This window comes from Natrix helvetica (assembly GCF_964273705.1).
Source record: "Natrix helvetica genome assembly, chromosome: 1".
NCBI classification, from domain to species: Eukaryota; Metazoa; Chordata; class Lepidosauria; order Squamata; family Natricidae; genus Natrix; species Natrix helvetica.
In genome coordinates, this window is record NC_138548.1 from 298581327 (window position 1) to 298597903 (window position 16577).

General features: G+C 45.5%; 1 protein-coding gene across 3 annotated transcripts in view; it reads right to left on the reverse strand.

Annotated features, from left to right (window-relative positions):
* DCAF1 (DDB1 and CUL4 associated factor 1) overlaps positions 1-16577 on the reverse strand; it is a 51092-nt gene that overhangs the window by 14791 nt on the left and 19724 nt on the right. For 2 of the 3 annotated variants that reach the window (XM_081956177.1, XM_081956176.1), the window contains exons 10-19: positions 16378-16554; positions 15628-15837; positions 9493-9662; positions 8533-8657; positions 6120-7380; positions 5603-5801; positions 4323-4405; positions 3646-3730; positions 1327-1560; positions 97-190 (exon numbers count right to left, since the gene is read on the reverse strand). In XM_081956177.1, coding sequence (XP_081812303.1) covers positions 97-190; positions 1327-1560; positions 3646-3730; positions 4323-4405; positions 5603-5801; positions 6120-7380; positions 8533-8657; positions 9493-9662; positions 15628-15837; positions 16378-16554 — 2638 coding nt within the window. Of the gene's footprint in view, positions 1-96; positions 191-1326; positions 1561-3645; positions 3731-3841; positions 4014-4322; positions 4406-5602; positions 5802-6119; positions 7381-8532; positions 8658-9492; positions 9663-15627; positions 15838-16377; positions 16555-16577 lie in introns of those variants that run through there. The other variant, XR_014175636.1, reaches the window with a different exon arrangement.

Below are 16577 nucleotides of genomic sequence, written 5' to 3' on the forward strand. Positions count from 1 at the left end.
ACACCCACTGTGCTGTTTTGGTGACTGCTAGAAAGCAGGATGAAACAAAATCTATAGCTCTCCTGATGCCATCACATAATGAAAATCAGTCATTACCTCCATACATAACTGTCCCAGTATGGTTGAAAACAACACGGCATTGATCCAAAGCAGGCACTGTGTGTAACAAGTGGAAAGTCCGCAAGTCCCACTGGAGAGGTCATTAAGGAAGATTCTGCACTATAAATAAGGGACATTGGTAAAGGATCTCGCTCTCCAGCTCCAATGACAGCCTCACACTCCCCTTCATCTGCCCAGCCCTGAGACAGAATTTCTCTAACAATTGTAGTAACGTATCTGAATAATCTAATAAATTATTTCCTCAATTTGCATGCTACATATATGTTTGAATCATATATCACAGAATAATACTTTTGAATCTACCCATCAAATTTCATTTTAGCTTGCAAAATCACTTAAAAGTTTTGAATTGACCTTGCATTAATTCCTCATGTACAGAATTTCACAGATGTCTTTATGGTGGGATGGATCTACCATGGATCACCAGACTCTAAAGTTAGGAGAGTCATAATTGCTCTCACTTTTGTAACAAAGGCAAATGTTATGCTAGAGAATGTTAAAAGTATACTGAAAATACAACCACTGATATAATAATTATTCTACAAAAAGTTACGGTTCAACTATATTTGAACTGAAAAATATTTTAGTCAAAGGAAACCCAAAAAGGATATTTTATAAATCTACTGTTTTTCTAACAATCCTTTTTCTTCTCTTCATCCATACACAACTATCAGGATAAAAAGAGTTTGCCCTTTCCAGAAATCTGGATTCATTACTGCGTTGGGCTTTCTCGTTTCTGCTGTTTTCTAAATGGCTTCCATCTCTTCTTCCATCGTGCTTTTCTTACCTTTCCCCCAATTTTCTTGCTTCATTAACCAAATGTGTATAGATACCCATCCCATAAAAAGTGGCTCCTAGAAACTTGGCTGCAGTATGTTCATTTCTGTTCTACAGAACAGTGCTGTTTATACCTTCTGCTGAAACATTTATTGCCTTAGTCACTTTGAGCAGAAGACTTCAATTGACTTGACAATAAGCAAGGCCAAAAAGTTTACCAACCTGCTGTTATTTCCACAATTAAGGATTTTCGTTTTGAGTTCTCACATGAAAGAGGATTGGGTTTATCTTATGTGCTGCCGAGAGTCACACAATTTAAGTTGTGTGACCTTATTATAAATCTTGAAATTAAATAAACAATTAAGTAAGCTCTTCCTACCAACCTCTACTATTCCAACAGACACTGAAATTAAGGTTAAAAAAGGATACAATTTCTGTGTTCACTATGACCTCCAATCCATTCGGGTGGAAAACGCCACTGATGGTCATATTGAATTTATCAAATTTATGAATAGCCTGTGCAGAGCGAACATCCCAGAGGACACCATCGTTTAAGACAAGGTCATCTGTGGGGTTAAAGGTGGCAGAATTCTTCTTGTAGTTGTTTGCAAGATCTGGGTTAAACAAAGTCAAGAGCTTGTTGCCAGTCTGAATATCATAGATCTTTTAGATGAAAAAGGAAAAAAGAAAATAACTTAGTCAACACCTGTCAAATATTTTGTCCAAAAAAGCACATGCAACCATTTCCAAATCACTCACATTTTATGGATTCTCATCTACCTTGTTTTCCTCATGCTTGCTGGAGAACTGTGAGAGTTGAAACCCATATATCTTAAAAGTTGTCAAGATGAAGAATGAATGATCCAACAATCGTATTAGTTTTAAATTTTATTTCTGTCTTTTAGAGGTTACCTCAGACCATTTGGTCTCACATGCAAACCTCACAAATTCTTCAGCCTCTGTCTCCAAATGATTAAGGGAAATGTTGGCCTTGAACATCGTTGTCATCTAATAACCCAGGGGGGAAGCATGGCTGTCACTCACTTCTCCTAGATTCATTCCTATGCCATAGAGCAGCAATGGCAATTCTTCTTTGGTTCGCGTGCCATAAGCGGGGGGAGTGCAGGGGGGACGTGTGCGAGTGTACCACACCCATAATGCAATGCACGACCCCCCAGTGCGCATGACAAATGGCTCTGCTTGCCGCCTGCGGCACACGTGCCATACATTCACCATCCCAGCCATAGAATATTCTATGACATGAAGCAAAACTGCTAGGCTGAAAACTATACTTTGATATCTGAATGTGTGGCTCGCAATATAAAAGTATTCTAGCTGATCTTAGAGGCAGTGAGTTACATAATAATGCCCAATGTAGTATGTGGTGAAAAAGATTCACAAAACAAAAATGAAGATGATAACATTCTGTCATTAGCACCCAATAACATTAACAGTCTTATTCTCTTCTTTTAAATTTTTTTTTGTAATCTATTCTTTTATATTCTGAGCATCTGGCTTTATTACTTTTACCTTTTTTGTCAGAATAGATTACATCCCGGATTCTTAACTGCCACTTGCACTTTGCTGAAGTTCAGAATTAACATTTTAGCTTGTCACAAATGACCATAGTATGAACCCAGATCAGATTTATAGTTGAAGGCTAACAGAAAGAATAGTAAATCAACAGAAAAACATCTTGCTTAAATGTAAAAATGCAGGAATAAGAACAAAAAGCATAAGGAAAAGTGACGAGATTTTAATAGATAGATGCAGCAGGGGCTAAATGGTCTAAAGGTGACTTGTATCAGGTCATAAGAAACAACGGTTATATTTTCTGGAATGTTGTGAGAAAATTGAAAGCAAGGCTAGGCCACAATGCCTAGCTTGCCAGTTGTTTGACAACTAGCAGCGCAACACAACTGTAGCAAGGGTACCACGGCTTTCACTAACTCTTCCTTTTCTCTTGCAGTGCAACTATGTCATCTCCTCCTTTTAAGAGACAGAAAATCGGCAAAATTTACAGCTATCATCTTCCACTCAAATCCTGCCATCCTTCCTCTATTTAGAGTATCCCTTGAGTAGAATTTTCCCCACAGAACTCGGATTTCAATATTCATCTTTATTTTTCCTAAGGTAAATTGCTATCATTTTTAAAAAAACAAACCAGATTCTACAGTTTCTGTCTTGAAAGCTTCCAACATATTTAATTTTACAACTAGGAAACATTTGCTGATGTATAATCAGTTTGCCTTTTTAAGGAATAAATACGAATTCCGGCATACATTCCAGAAAACAGCCTTTCTCATGAAGCATTAGGGATATAATTACAGATGTTCAAAAGGTAGGATCGTGTCTTGAAGAATATATTGCACATTTTGATATTAAAGAATATCTAATCTAATCCCACAAAACATATCTGAACTTTAGATCACTTCTGAACTTACTTCTAATTCTCTCAAGTAATGCCAAAAGTGTACTTAATCAATATATTTTTCATTTAGCACCACTTTTCTATTTGTTAAAAAAATATATGGCAGTGATTACATATTTTTATTTTATTGAAAAAAGCCTAGTAGTACTTATTTATTAAATTTATATACCACCAATCTCACTTTAATGGTTTCAAGCCATGAAACAATTTTTTAGGAACAACCTCGCTCTCTGCATTTTCAAGTGCTGTATATAAGAAATGGCTGTGGCTTGTAAGTAACCCTGTATTTCTTCTGAGATTCAACAACCAATACTTACATGGGCAATGTCCCCCTTGGTGCCAATGACCCTATCTTGAGAATGCTTACTGAACTCAACATAATGGTCATCCGTGAAGGAATGCCTGCGAGGAAAAAGCACATCATCAGCCAACTACAAAGAATAAAGCTTTCACTCAAAAATTGTGCTTTTATCTAGCATATTTGAATGCATCTGCAATAGCAATAAGACTTACAGTATATACCCTTCCATAGTGTTTTACAGTACTATGTACTGTGTCAGTATATTGCCCTCAACAATCTGGATCAGAAGGATGAGTTAACCTTGAGCCAGACAGCGTCAAACTCCTGGCTGTGGGCAGAGTCTGCCTGCAGTACTGCATTCGAACCACTGTGCCACATGGTTCTCTGTATACACAATACACAATAACTGTCAGGAACTAATAGAAAAAAGTATCACACATCTTGGCTACTTTAGAGAGCCTGAATATTACACAGTATTTAAAACCAAAAAGTTTTAAATATTAAAATATTGCCCGATTAATGGCCTGCTCATTCAAGACAATTAAATCACCATAAAGGAGTAATGTTTTTAACCTTGGCAACTTTGTGGACTTCAATTCTTAGTGTGCTGGGTGGGGAATTGTGAAAACTGAAGAACACATATCTTAAAGCTGCCAAGGCTGAGAAACACCGATTGACAGAAAGCATACATACTTGGTTTCAAAGACAGATTTCATTCCCCACAATGCAGAAAGTGGCTGGCTCCAGGAGGCAGATGTCAGCAATAAAGAACCATCCTGCAGTTTGGGAAGAGAAGTCAAAGCAGACACTCTTTAGGCACGGGGACAGCATGTGGGGTTTCTTTAAGAGAAAGGGGAATTTCTACCTATGTCACAATGTACAAAATACTCTTCTAGGCAGATAATACTCTTGCCAATTTAAGGTAGTATGGCCACAATTATACAAAGATAAAACCTCTAACATACTATTGGCTTGGTCTGACCAGATGGTTATTACAAATCAACTGTCCTGAACAATGATTCCACTTCAGGCATAAGCCAATGATCTCCAAAAATCAGAAAATAAGAGACTGGTTTTGGAAGCTCATCTCTTCCTCAATCCTCTGAATGTTCAGAAAAAAAAGTTTTAAAACATAATGAATAGAGTGATCTATGATAGGTTACAGGTAATCCTCAATTTATGACTGGTCATTTAACAACCATTAAAAGTTACACCCTCAAAAAGGTTGCATTATAAAACATCACGCTCCACTCCCGCATTAGTCACATGATCATGATCTGGGTGCTTGCCAGTTGTTCACATTTATAACTGCTTGTCCTGCACCCCACAACCATCTGATTGCCACTTGCAGTCTTCTCTGCCGGCTTCCCCAGAAAGTCAATATGAAAGACGTTCTTTGGCAGGCAGCTCGTCCAGCCAGTCCCCAGAGATGAGTAGGAATATTCCAAGTGGAGAGCCGAGATGCGGTGTAATAAGGTAAGGAGCACCGAGGGGAGGTGGGAGAGGCCCTGAGAAGCCGGGTGCATGTCATGCTTGTATCTCTCCCAGGAACTGAAAATCCTCCATGGATTTCAGCAGGGAGCATTTGTTGCTTCTGAACAGAGCCAATCAGGTTCTCCCCTCCCACCCCCGAGACACTTTGCACTCCCTACTTGGGATTGCTAAGCAACCTGTACAATCACTTAACACCTGAAATCAGTCACGTGACATCTTACTTAATGATCCCTTCACTTAGCAACCAAGATTCCAGGTTCAATTGTGGTCATAGGTAAAGGACTACCTATATTTTGTGCAATGACTAAAAATTCCACCTAAGTCAATAAAATCAGGCCGTAATATCCTGTTGTGCTATTAAACACAACTTGTAATGTTTTCTCATTCCTGGAGTTTCGCCTAATCTCCCAATCCTTATGAAAGAGAGAATGCTATTATTAAAGCGTACCTGACCTGAATATTCTCAGCCTTTTCCTTACCCTGGATGGCTCAAGGTGCGTGATAGCAGAGTTGTGGCACTTGTAGCTGGCCTCCTCCTGCCCGCTAAAGACATTGTAGAGTTTTAGGTGCCCCGTGCAGGTGCCCAACATCAGGAATCGCTCCCGTGCAGAAAATGCACAACACGTAAAGCCACTTTCATCTTCATTTGCTTCCCGGAACACAGAAATTGGACGGAACCTGGGATATGAAAGAGCAACTAAGTAAGAAAATTAATTTTCAGGAAGGGAAAAGGAGAAACAGGAGCAATAGCCAAATGCGACTGAAGTTGGGCAGCTGCATCTTAGTCTGCTAGGAGAAAAGACACGGCTTCAGCTTTCTTTGTAAAGGAAGAAGGATCTTGCCAATAGCTCAGAAATGCTATAGAGGTGATATAGCAAAGTCTTCCTTGTGGTCCCAAGGCAATCAGTTTTGTCCAAGCCACGGTATGGCACCCAAATCCACTTTCTAAATGGCATGGCCCAAAAAATCGTAGGAATAAAGAACCATCTTCCTTACCTGCCAAATATAAGGTGTCTATCAAAGCATCCACCATCTACCCCGCCATACTTTGGGAAGGCTGCCCTGCGGGTCAGCCGCGAGGTAAAGTTAGTTGGCGCTTGGCGCCTCTGTTTTGGCTCAGGACACTGGTGGGGTGTAAAAAGAGAAAAGGGGGGGCAAGTAGCTACAGGGTTTTTGCAGCGCGCATGCTGCTCCCTAAGGTACTCTGTGATTATACTGTCCAAGGTGGGAGGGGAAGGAAGGTGTCTGTCCAGCTGTTTTTTGATAGCTGGGCTCTGACTGTAGGCGCCGTGGTCTGATTTTTGCCGAAGCACTCTGATTTTTCTGCCATTGCAGGGAGATGGTCTCTCACGGATAAAGCTAATTCTGCCAATCACTGGGTTGTTGGTGGCATGAGATGGGCCTGGCAGTGCAAGTGGGCCCTGGCAGCCAGCTGGTCTTGGCTGAGGGTGAACAGAGGAAGCACCAGAAGCAACAGAAGGATGGTTAGTCAACCGGGCCGCAATGCCATTTGCTATGCGAGGGGTACGAGGCAGAGACACCGGAGATGAAGTGGCAGGTACTGGGGTGAAGGCAGAGGAATGAGAAGCTGCTGTCATGGGTAGATCTGCCTCCTTTGTAAGGATGGTAGCAGTTTCTCCTAGCCCTTTCGAGATGAGATGGTTCCTGATCAAAAGGAGCAGCTCCTTTTCAGGAAATGAAATCCTCGACTGGGCCACCACATCTGCCTTCTGCAGTCGGGCCAGAGAGACATCGGTCCCAATCAACAAGGGTTTTCCTGAGACCCGCTCTATCAGCTCTGCAGCGTATTTGCAAAACTTGACATGCTCGCTGCGCTTATCCTGCAGCACAGGCTCCTTCATTAGCTGCTGGATCTGACAGCTGCTGAACAGGGGCAGCTTGCTGATGATCTGCCGGACGGTACTACTTCGCGACAACCCGACCAGGGCTTTGCAGGCCAATGCTCGGATCTGGTCTGCATCTGTAATGGGCATTTTGACAGAGAGCAAGGATAACAGCACTTTGATGCCATTGTTTGACTGCACCACGTTCCACATCTTGGCCAAAGTATGCTCACTATTCCTGGGTGTTTGGGGGAGTACGCGACGAGGTGTGCCAGAGATAAATTTGCCAATGCTGGAGATGCGATTGTCTGGACCGCAGACACAGTTAATGATGATCTGAAGGGCAGATTTCTGGATTTCTGCATCGTGAATAAAGAATTCACCCTCGGCAAGCCCCAAAATGATGCTGATACCTGGAAAAAAGGAAAAAAGAATAAGTCAAACATTAGCAAGTAAAATGTATCACACATTAGTGTAAGAGAACAATGGCTCTGCTTGTATATTATAGGAGCGATGTAACTTTTGACTCATGTAATGCTGCACAAATCTGTGTTTATCTAGTGAAAATGCTGAGCAATACACAATACAGACTAAACCTTATTTTTCCCACCTGCATCTCAACAGACCCCATTGCCATGAAATAAAGAAATTCCTACAAGGATTAGTAATAGAGCAGTCAAAAAGAGTGTTGGGGGCAGCTTTATTCTAAAAAACCCTTCAACATCTCATTCTTTCAAATAATTCTTAATGTTATAGCACTAGATTCTCTCACAATAATGATTAGGAGGGTATAATTCCGTAATGGCGAACCTATGACACGCGTGCCACAGGTGGCACATGGAACCATATCACGAGGTGTTGCCCTATGTCAGCTCCAGCTGATTTTCAGCCTTTCGTAGGGCAGAGGGAGGCCGTTTTTCGCCCTCCCCAGGTTTCAGGAAAGCCTCCAGTTGGGCAGTTGGCCCAACAGGAAGTCCACAGGCTTCAGTGAGGCCTGCACGCATGCGCCAGGGGGAGGGGGGGTATTGCACACCCTTTTGGCCCCCAAGCAGAAAAATATTCGCCATCACTGGTATAATTCAACCTAATAATTGGAAGTGAAAGCTCTAAAGCTGGTGTGTGAGAGAGAAAATGAGCCAATAACGAACCGGATGCCTTTGCTTCTAGTTTCCCTTTCAAATCTATCTATACACCTTAGTGAGAGGCAGAGAAGAGGCTGATGAAAACAGTGATGCATAGTACAAACCCTATTCTTTTTTTAATGTGCTTCATACATGTTGTCGCACATGTACAAAAGGAGTGAAGCATAGGGTGCAATACTGTTTTAATCATTTGGACAAAAGGAGCAACATCCTACATATCTCTCTCCCCGCCCCGCTGCCTCCCAACCTGAGTTCATCTGTTCAGACAGATGAAACCATCCAGTTAAAAAAGAAATCATTTGTACTAACTGAGCCATGCGGTCAAGGGGATCCTTTATCACAGTCCATTTGCTCAGAATTTAACAGTTTTACATTGGCACTGGTATCCGTAGGAAGCACACCAAGAGACGAGGTTTCACCTACCCACAATAGAAATAGATGTTCCTCCCTCATCCACGGTATCCACTGCCTCAGCTAACTGTAACTGAATTTTTGGAACCACAGTGAGGATGGCCAAAACATCCAACGCGTAACGCACCGTGTCGTTTCTGGTAAACGAAAATGAAATACATGTAACTCAAAGCATTATGAAACCTATTAAAGGTAAAGTGAACTGAATAAATTCACGGGATAGTCTTTTTCAAAAACAAGAGAGTATATTGTTTTTTATTAATTTTATGGGGAACTCCAGAAGTCTGTCAGGTACAAACAAACTGTGTTAATATTAATACATATATATTAACCACAGAGGACAGTTGTCTGTTGTGGCCCAGCAGGATCCGGTTGAGCTGCTGATGGACTCCGATAGCGAGGAACCATATGAGTCTGCCCTGGACGATGTGGAGGACCCTGTGCAGGGTTCAGACTCAGAGCAGGGACCAGAGAGGCTGGTTGGCCACCAGGAGGCGCCTGAGGCATGGAGCAGTGGGGAGGATCAAAGTCAGTTTGTCCCTGATGCTAGATTGAGAAGGGCTGAGAAACGGAAGCAGCAACTCCGTAGGCAGACTCACAGAAGATGATTAAGCACAGGTGGTTGTGGATTGGCCCCTCCCAAAAGAGATTATAGGTGAGGCGCTGGGAGGGGACATTTGCAGGAAACAACCATTCGAATTAGTAGTAAAGAAAATCTATCTGTGTATTCTAGCCATGTCTGTTTGTTTGGACTATCTGCGTTGCTTCATTGGAATTATCTGGGTTGCTCTATTGAACGTGAGTTGTCTGGACCCTCAGCCAAAGGATTCGTTATCTCAATAATTAAACAGTGGCAAACAGCCAAGCCTGTGTTCTGGTTTATTCACAGGCGTGGAGGGGGGTCAGAACAATTGTCCTGGAGCAAATGCCATCTCAACTTACAAGGTATTTCATATCCTGTTGTTCTCTCACCTTGCATAGTAAGTCTTCCAATTGCATGCTATTGAAATAAGCTGAAGCATGAGCTGTACACAACATAGCTTGAGAAACACCTCTGCTGGATCCCAATACAGCTGGCCTGGTCCATATTCTATTAAAAACTCCATCATTTCCACAATCTGTTCATGAGTATAGGAACAAGCCTGCAAGTAGAAGCAAACATTCTAATAGCCTTATCATCACCTACCTGGAAAAATTAAGACAAACACTTGATAAAATAGTTTTTTTTAAAAAAAAATCCAATCTACCTTTTCACTACGGAAATCAAAAACTATTCAAAAACTAACTACAAAATTCAAAATCTATAAAAGCACAAAGTAAAAACAGGAGCATATATTTAAAAACCCAATGACCTGACCCACTATTTCAAATTGCAAATCCAAGAGCATTCAATATTTTTTTAAAAAATATTCCGTTTATTAGATTGTAAAGAATGTAGGTTTAGTGGTCTTTTGCGAAGAAGAATTTGGGTAACGAAACCACCAATGAAAAAAATTCAACAGATTCTACAGGTAACATTCTGTAAAAAAGGACAAGGATTCTATTTATTTATTTATTTATTTTATTTATTTATTTATTATTCATATTTATAGACCGCCCCCTCTCCCGGAAGGGACTCGGGGCGGTGTACAGTCACTAAAATACGTTATAAAATACATACAAAACAGTTAAATAATTAAATACGTAGGTGGAGGAGGTTGCAAGACTGTACATAGAATAATAAATATTAAATATAGTATATAGTATATTAAAAACTTTTTAAAACCCCAAACCCAATTAAAATAAATAAATCCCCGGGAGGTAGAACTAAGAAAGTGCCAGGCCAGCTGATTGAAATAGGTGAGTCTTTAACTTTTGCCGGAAGGAACGGAGGTCGGTGGTAGTTCGAATGTCAGGGGGGAGGTCGTTCCAGAGGGTTGGGCCCATCGCAGAGAAGGATCTACTCCTAGGTGTCGCCCGCTGGCATTGACTAGCAGACGGCACCAGGAAGAGCCCCTCTCTGTGTGAGCGGATAGGTCGCAGGGACGTGTGTGGTAGGATGCGATCCTGCAGGTAACTAGGTCCACTGCCATGGAGCGCTTTAAAGATGGTGATCAATACCTTGAAACGCACCCGAAAGGCCACAGGTAGCCAGTGCAGCTCGCGCAGGAGAGGTGTTACGTGGGAGTAACGTGTACTTCCCATAATAACCCGCGCGGCTGCGTTCTGAACTAGCTGCAGTCTCCGGATGCGTCCCAAGGGAAGCCCCATGTAGAGAGCATTGCAGTAGTCCAGGCGAGACGTCACCAGCGCATGAGTGACCGTGCGCAGGGCACTCCGGTCCAGTAGGGGGCGCAATTGGCGCACCAGGCGAACCTGGTGGAACGCCCCCCTTGCCACGGCTGCCACATGGTCCTCCATTGACAGCCGGGCATCAAGGAGGACGCCCAAATTGCGCGCCCGCTCCACAGGGGACAATTGTTCGCCCCCTATGGCCAGCGATGGAGTCAGCTGGCTGAACCGAGGCGCCGGTAACCACAGCCACTCGGTCTTGGAGGGGTTGAGTTTAAGTCTGTTGTCCCCCATCCAGACCCCGACGGCTTCCAAACACCGGGACATCACTTCGACAGCCTCGTTGGGGTGGTTTGGGGTTGAAATATACAGCTGAGTATCATCAGCGTAAAGATGGTACTCAACCCCAAAACCACGGATGATCTCACCCAGCGGCTTCACATATGCGTTGAACAGGAGAGGCGAGAGGACCGACCCCTGTGGCACCCCACAAGTGAGTGGCCTCAGGGACGATCTCTGCCCCCCTGTCAACACACATTGCTTCCGGTCGGAGAGGTAGGAGCCGAACCACCGCAAAACGGTGCCTCCGACTCCCATCCCCTCCAACCGGCGCAATAGGATACCATGGTCGATGGTATCAAAAGCCGCCGAGAGGTCTAATAGGACCAGGATAGAGGAGCAACCCCTATCTCTGGCCCTCCAGAGATCATCGACCAACGCGACCAAGGCTGTCTCAGTGCTGTGCCCGGGTCGGAAGCCGGACTGGCGTGGGTCTAGATAGTCGGATTCGTCTAGGTGTCGCGGGAGCTGCTGCGCCACCACATTCTCGACAACCTTCGCCAGAAAGGGGAGGTTGGAGACTGGACGATAGTTAGCTAGCTCCATTGGGTCGAGCGCGGGCCTCTTGAGCAAGGGTCTCACCACCGCCTCTTTCAAGGCGGTTGGTAAGTATCCCTCACTCAGTGAGGCGCTCACCAGGCCCAGGAGCCAGCCTCGTGTCACCTCCCAGGCTGCCAGTACCAGCCAGGAGGGGCACGGGTCCGTTAAACAAGTGGTGGGTCGCAGCCGTCCACACAGCCTGTCCAAATCCTCGGGGGCAACAGAGTCAAACTCCTCCCAGAATGGTCCCTCAAGACTCGCTGTTGGCGGCTCGTCTGGTCCACTGACGGAGGTCCACCCGCTCCGGATCTGATCGATTTTGTCCTGAAGATATTCCCCAAACTCCTCTGCTCTACCCTGTAAGGGTGTCTCCCGCGCCCCCTGCGATAAGAGGGAGCGAGTCACCCTAAACAGGGCGGCAGGGCGGTTATCCGCGGACGCAATAAGAGCAGCACAATGTCTACGTTTGGCCGCTCTTATTGCCACAAGGTAAGTCCGCAAATAGGCTCTTACCTGTGTTCGGTCAGATTCGGAGCGCGAGGATCTCCACCTGCTCTCTAGACGTCTCCTGTGGCGCTTCATCACCCTGAGCTCCTCAGTGAACCAAGGAGCCCAGGTGGGTCGATGCCGCAGGAGAGGTCGCAACGGCGCAACCCGGTCCAAGGCCCCAGTCGTCGCCCTATTCCAGGCAGTCACTAGGTCCTCGGAACGGGAGCGGGACAAGGCTACAGGTATTGGCCCAAGCTCCGTCAGGAATCTATCAGATTCCATCAGGTGCCTGGGGCGGTACCAGTTTATAGAGTCTGGTTCCGCCTCCTCGCGGTGGGGGATAGCGCCAGGGAAGTCCAGCCGGAGGGATGAGTGGTCTGACCATGACAGGGGCGTGATAACTAAATCCCCTATTCCCAGATCACTCGTCCACTGTTCAGATACAAAAATGAGGTCCAGTGTGTGGCCCCCTTCGTGAGTGGGGCCCTGCACTAATTGGGTCAGGTCCATGGCCGTCATGGAAGCCATGAACTCCCGAGCCACCTCGGAAGCCGCTCCCGTTGACGGCAAGTTGAAGTCCCCCATGACCAGAAGTCTGGGAGTCTCAACTGCCGTCGCTGAGATTAGCTCGAGGAGCTCGGGCAGGGCTGCTGATGCATAGCGAGGAGCCAAGTATACAATCAGCAAGCCCCACTGCCTCCCTGGGCCCCAACTCACACCAAGGGACTCACACCCGGGTATCTGAGGAACAGTGAACTCCCTCGGCTCTAAACATTCCCGCATAACCACCGCCACCCCACCACCCTTACCCAGGGCCCGAGGCTGGTGGAATGCTCGAAAACCCGGTGGGCACATTTCCACGAGGGGTAAACCACCCTCGTGGCCCAACCAGGTCTCCGTTATCCCTGCAAGGTCTAGCTCCCCCTCTGAGATCAACTCATTAATGAGGGGGGCCTTGTTGATGACAGACCTTGCGTTGCAAAGCATCAGCCGCAGGCCCTGGCTCTGTAGCACCTGTCCACCTAGGCTGCAGGGGTTGGTACAAGCGACCGGGCGTAACCAGCAGCCACGGTCTCCCAACCGACCTTGGGATCTTATCCTGTCCTCGCATCCCCTCCTCCCCGCGACCGTTGTAATAGGACAACCCTCTGCTATCGTGACCTTTATATTCCCCCCCTCCACCGCATCCCCGTCCTTCCTGGACTCACCCGTCTGTCCGGCTCTGGCCGTCCTCCCGGTCTGATTAACCCTCCCCCCCACCCTGGGACCCCCTAAAAACAGTATAAAACATTTTACTAAAAAGCCCCTCAGCTTCCTCTTCTTCCACCTCTCGGGGTTCGCGAACCCGTCATCAAGGCTGGCCCTTGAGAGAGCCAAGGGCCATACCTGCGAGAGAGGGGCCTCCCGCAGGCGAAACAGGTCTGTCCTCGAGTAAATTGGTAGGTTGTTGACCATCCCGATAAGGTAGGGGTGCAGATGATATAAAAGTTAATAGTTGAAAACCAGTGGGCTAGAGTCTCAATGGAGGGCAGAAGGTTTTTTCCAATGTCCAGATGGTACTCAGAACTTGGAGAGAAAGGGGGGGGAGAGCAAGCCATGATTAGATGTCCCAGATGGTAGGGGGAAAGGCGAAGATGGTAAATGGTAAATGGTGGTAAAGGATAGATGATAGTTCCATTCATCTGTTCCATGGTGGATGTGGCCCCCCCGATGGAAGGGGGGGGGATTCTTGGCCCAGCTGCTTGGCTCTCAATGTTAGTCTGCTCGAGCCAGCAGGGGCCCGGGAGGGGGGGGAGAGGGAGTAACCAGAGACAAACAGCCAGGAATAACAAGATGACAAAATATCCCAGGGGGTTCTCTGGCTGCAACTTCCTCCATTCAGCCATCGTCGCAGCCATCTCCCCTTGTCTCTTCCAGCAGTCTCCGTCCACCTCCCAGTCCTTCTCACCTATCAGATGTTTCCTGCTTCTCTCCCTCAAGTTCTTCGATGTTTCAAGGATCTCTCCGGTGCCTCCAATGCTTCCAATGCCTCCGGAGCCTCTCACCCCCTTCCTCTCACTCTCCTTCAACTTTTCCGGCTCTTTTCCAGCTCTTTTGAGGTTTTTCGGTGTTTCTCCTCTATTCCCTCTATTCCTGGTGTTTCTCAGCGTTTCTCGGCGCCAGCGCAGCCGCACCACGCCGTCACGCCGTCGCCATTGCTTTTTCCTTGCCGGTGACCGTTTACAGCCGTTTACAGCCCTCCAGTCCTCTCCTCCCTCCGGTCTTCACCGACCACCCTGGCGGGCCAAAACAAGCCCAAAACATGCCTGGGTGGTCGGGCTATCAAACTCTCGGCTCCCTCAGATGATACGGGAGCCGGCAGCAACCCTTAACCGGGCGGGAGCTCCATGGTGTTCTTGGAGCTCAAGGGACGCCCGCCATCATCATTGGAAGCTCCTCCTCCTCCTATGCATTGAACTGGATCCTCACAGCCAGCTGAAAAGTGGTATAGTTAAATTGCAGCCCCAGAAAGAATGTGCCCTAAATTGGTCTATAACAGGGGTCAGCAAACTGCAGCTCTGGAGCCGCATGTAGCTCTTTCCTCCCTCTGCTGTGGCTCCGTCACCGGTCGGCACCACAATTTTGAGAGGAGCTTCCGGGAGGGGAGGGAGAGCACAGTGTACCAGGAGAAGACTCTATGGAAAGGGGAGGGTTTTCCAGTTGTCTCCACAATTGATAGGGCTTTCGGTTATGACAGGCAGAGGAAAAAGTACGCCGCGCTAGGAGGAGACTCTATGGTGGGGGAACTGAACTTCCGGTCAGCTCCAGAATGGAACAGGGGGCTTCCGGTTAGGACCTTTGTGGCTCCCGGTGTTTTCTTTTCTGTGGGAAACGGATCCAAATGGCTCTTTGAGTGTTTACGTTTGCCAACCCCTGGCATCTATCAGATGCCAAATATAATCACAGTAAGGACCTTGTATTCCCAGAAGTGATAACAGTTGCTGTATTAGATGTACAGGTAGTCCTTGATTTACAGCAGTTCATTTAGTGAACGTTCAAAGTTACAACGGCACTGAAAAAGTGACTTAAGACTGTTTTTCAGACATATGACCATTGCAGCATCCGATAGACACGTGATCAAAATTCAGACACTTGGCAACTGACTCATATTTATGACAGTTGCCGTGTCCCAGGGTCATTTGATCCCCTTTTGTCACTTTCTGACAAGCAAAGTCAATGGTTAAGCCAAATCACTTAACAACCATGTTACTAACTTATCAACTGCAGTGCTTCACTTCACAATTACGGCAACAAAGATCGTAAAATGGGGCAAAATTCCTTTAACAAATGTTTCACTTAGCAACAAAAGATTTGGGCTCAGCTGTGGTCGTAAGTCGAGGATTACCTGTAGTTGAAAACACTTTTCAATATCTCTCTTTCTTCTCTAGAAAAGGGAAGAGCTATTACTTCCAGCAATGTACTGCCTACCTTATATGGAGGCTGTGGATGGACCAGAATTCCACCTTCTGTGCGTTGAAGTGACTGCTTCACTTGCTCTACTTTGATGGCAAGATGTGCCTCAAAATACCTGCGCATGGCCATGCAAGTATGTTTTCCAGTCTGACGGCTAGCAAATATCTCATCGTCACTTAACAGCGCACCTTGGGTTTGCAAATTTAAGATATCAAGAGTACTAATCTAAAATGAAGAAGAAGAAGAAAAAACAGGCTTACTGCAGTTTTATTTTTAATATCTATAGATTCATTGTTACATCAGTTACAAGTTCATTTAGCCACCTCTCCTGCTTCTTAGTTTGCTGGTTATTTGGTTCATATTTTTGCATAACCAACCTAAGGAATCCTTCTAAAACCATAAGGTGCTCATTTGCAGGTATGAATATTCACTGTCCAAAGTATCACATAAACTATCTAAATGGAATACATGTAAGTTGGTTTTGGACAGAAAGCCACATTTGGCTTTGAGAACAGGGTGACTAAATGGAGATTCCAGCATATTGATTATTATTGTTTGGTGGAAACTTTTGAAGGAGCTCTTAAAACCTCAATCAAGACTCTCAGAAACTGTACACAACCTTAAGTTTCTGTTTAACACAAAGCAGAGTCAAGCTGAAAGGCCAGTCCTGTAATGACGCTCAGCTTTGCCACCCCAAAAAAAAAGGAGGCAGCAGTTCTGATGAAGTACTTAAGAAAAGCAAAACACAACAGTTTTAAGACTTACCAAGTTAACTAGGCGCCGTAAGCCATCATGCCTATCAAAGAGCTCTAAAACTGCACGGAACGAGAAACAAATAGAAAAGAACATGGTAGCATGGCAGCAGCCTGATGCGTGAGAGCATTCCATCAACCACAAGGTGTAGTTCACAACATCTGATAGTACGTGGGGATGCATGCATACCTACAGAACAAGAAAACACTGTG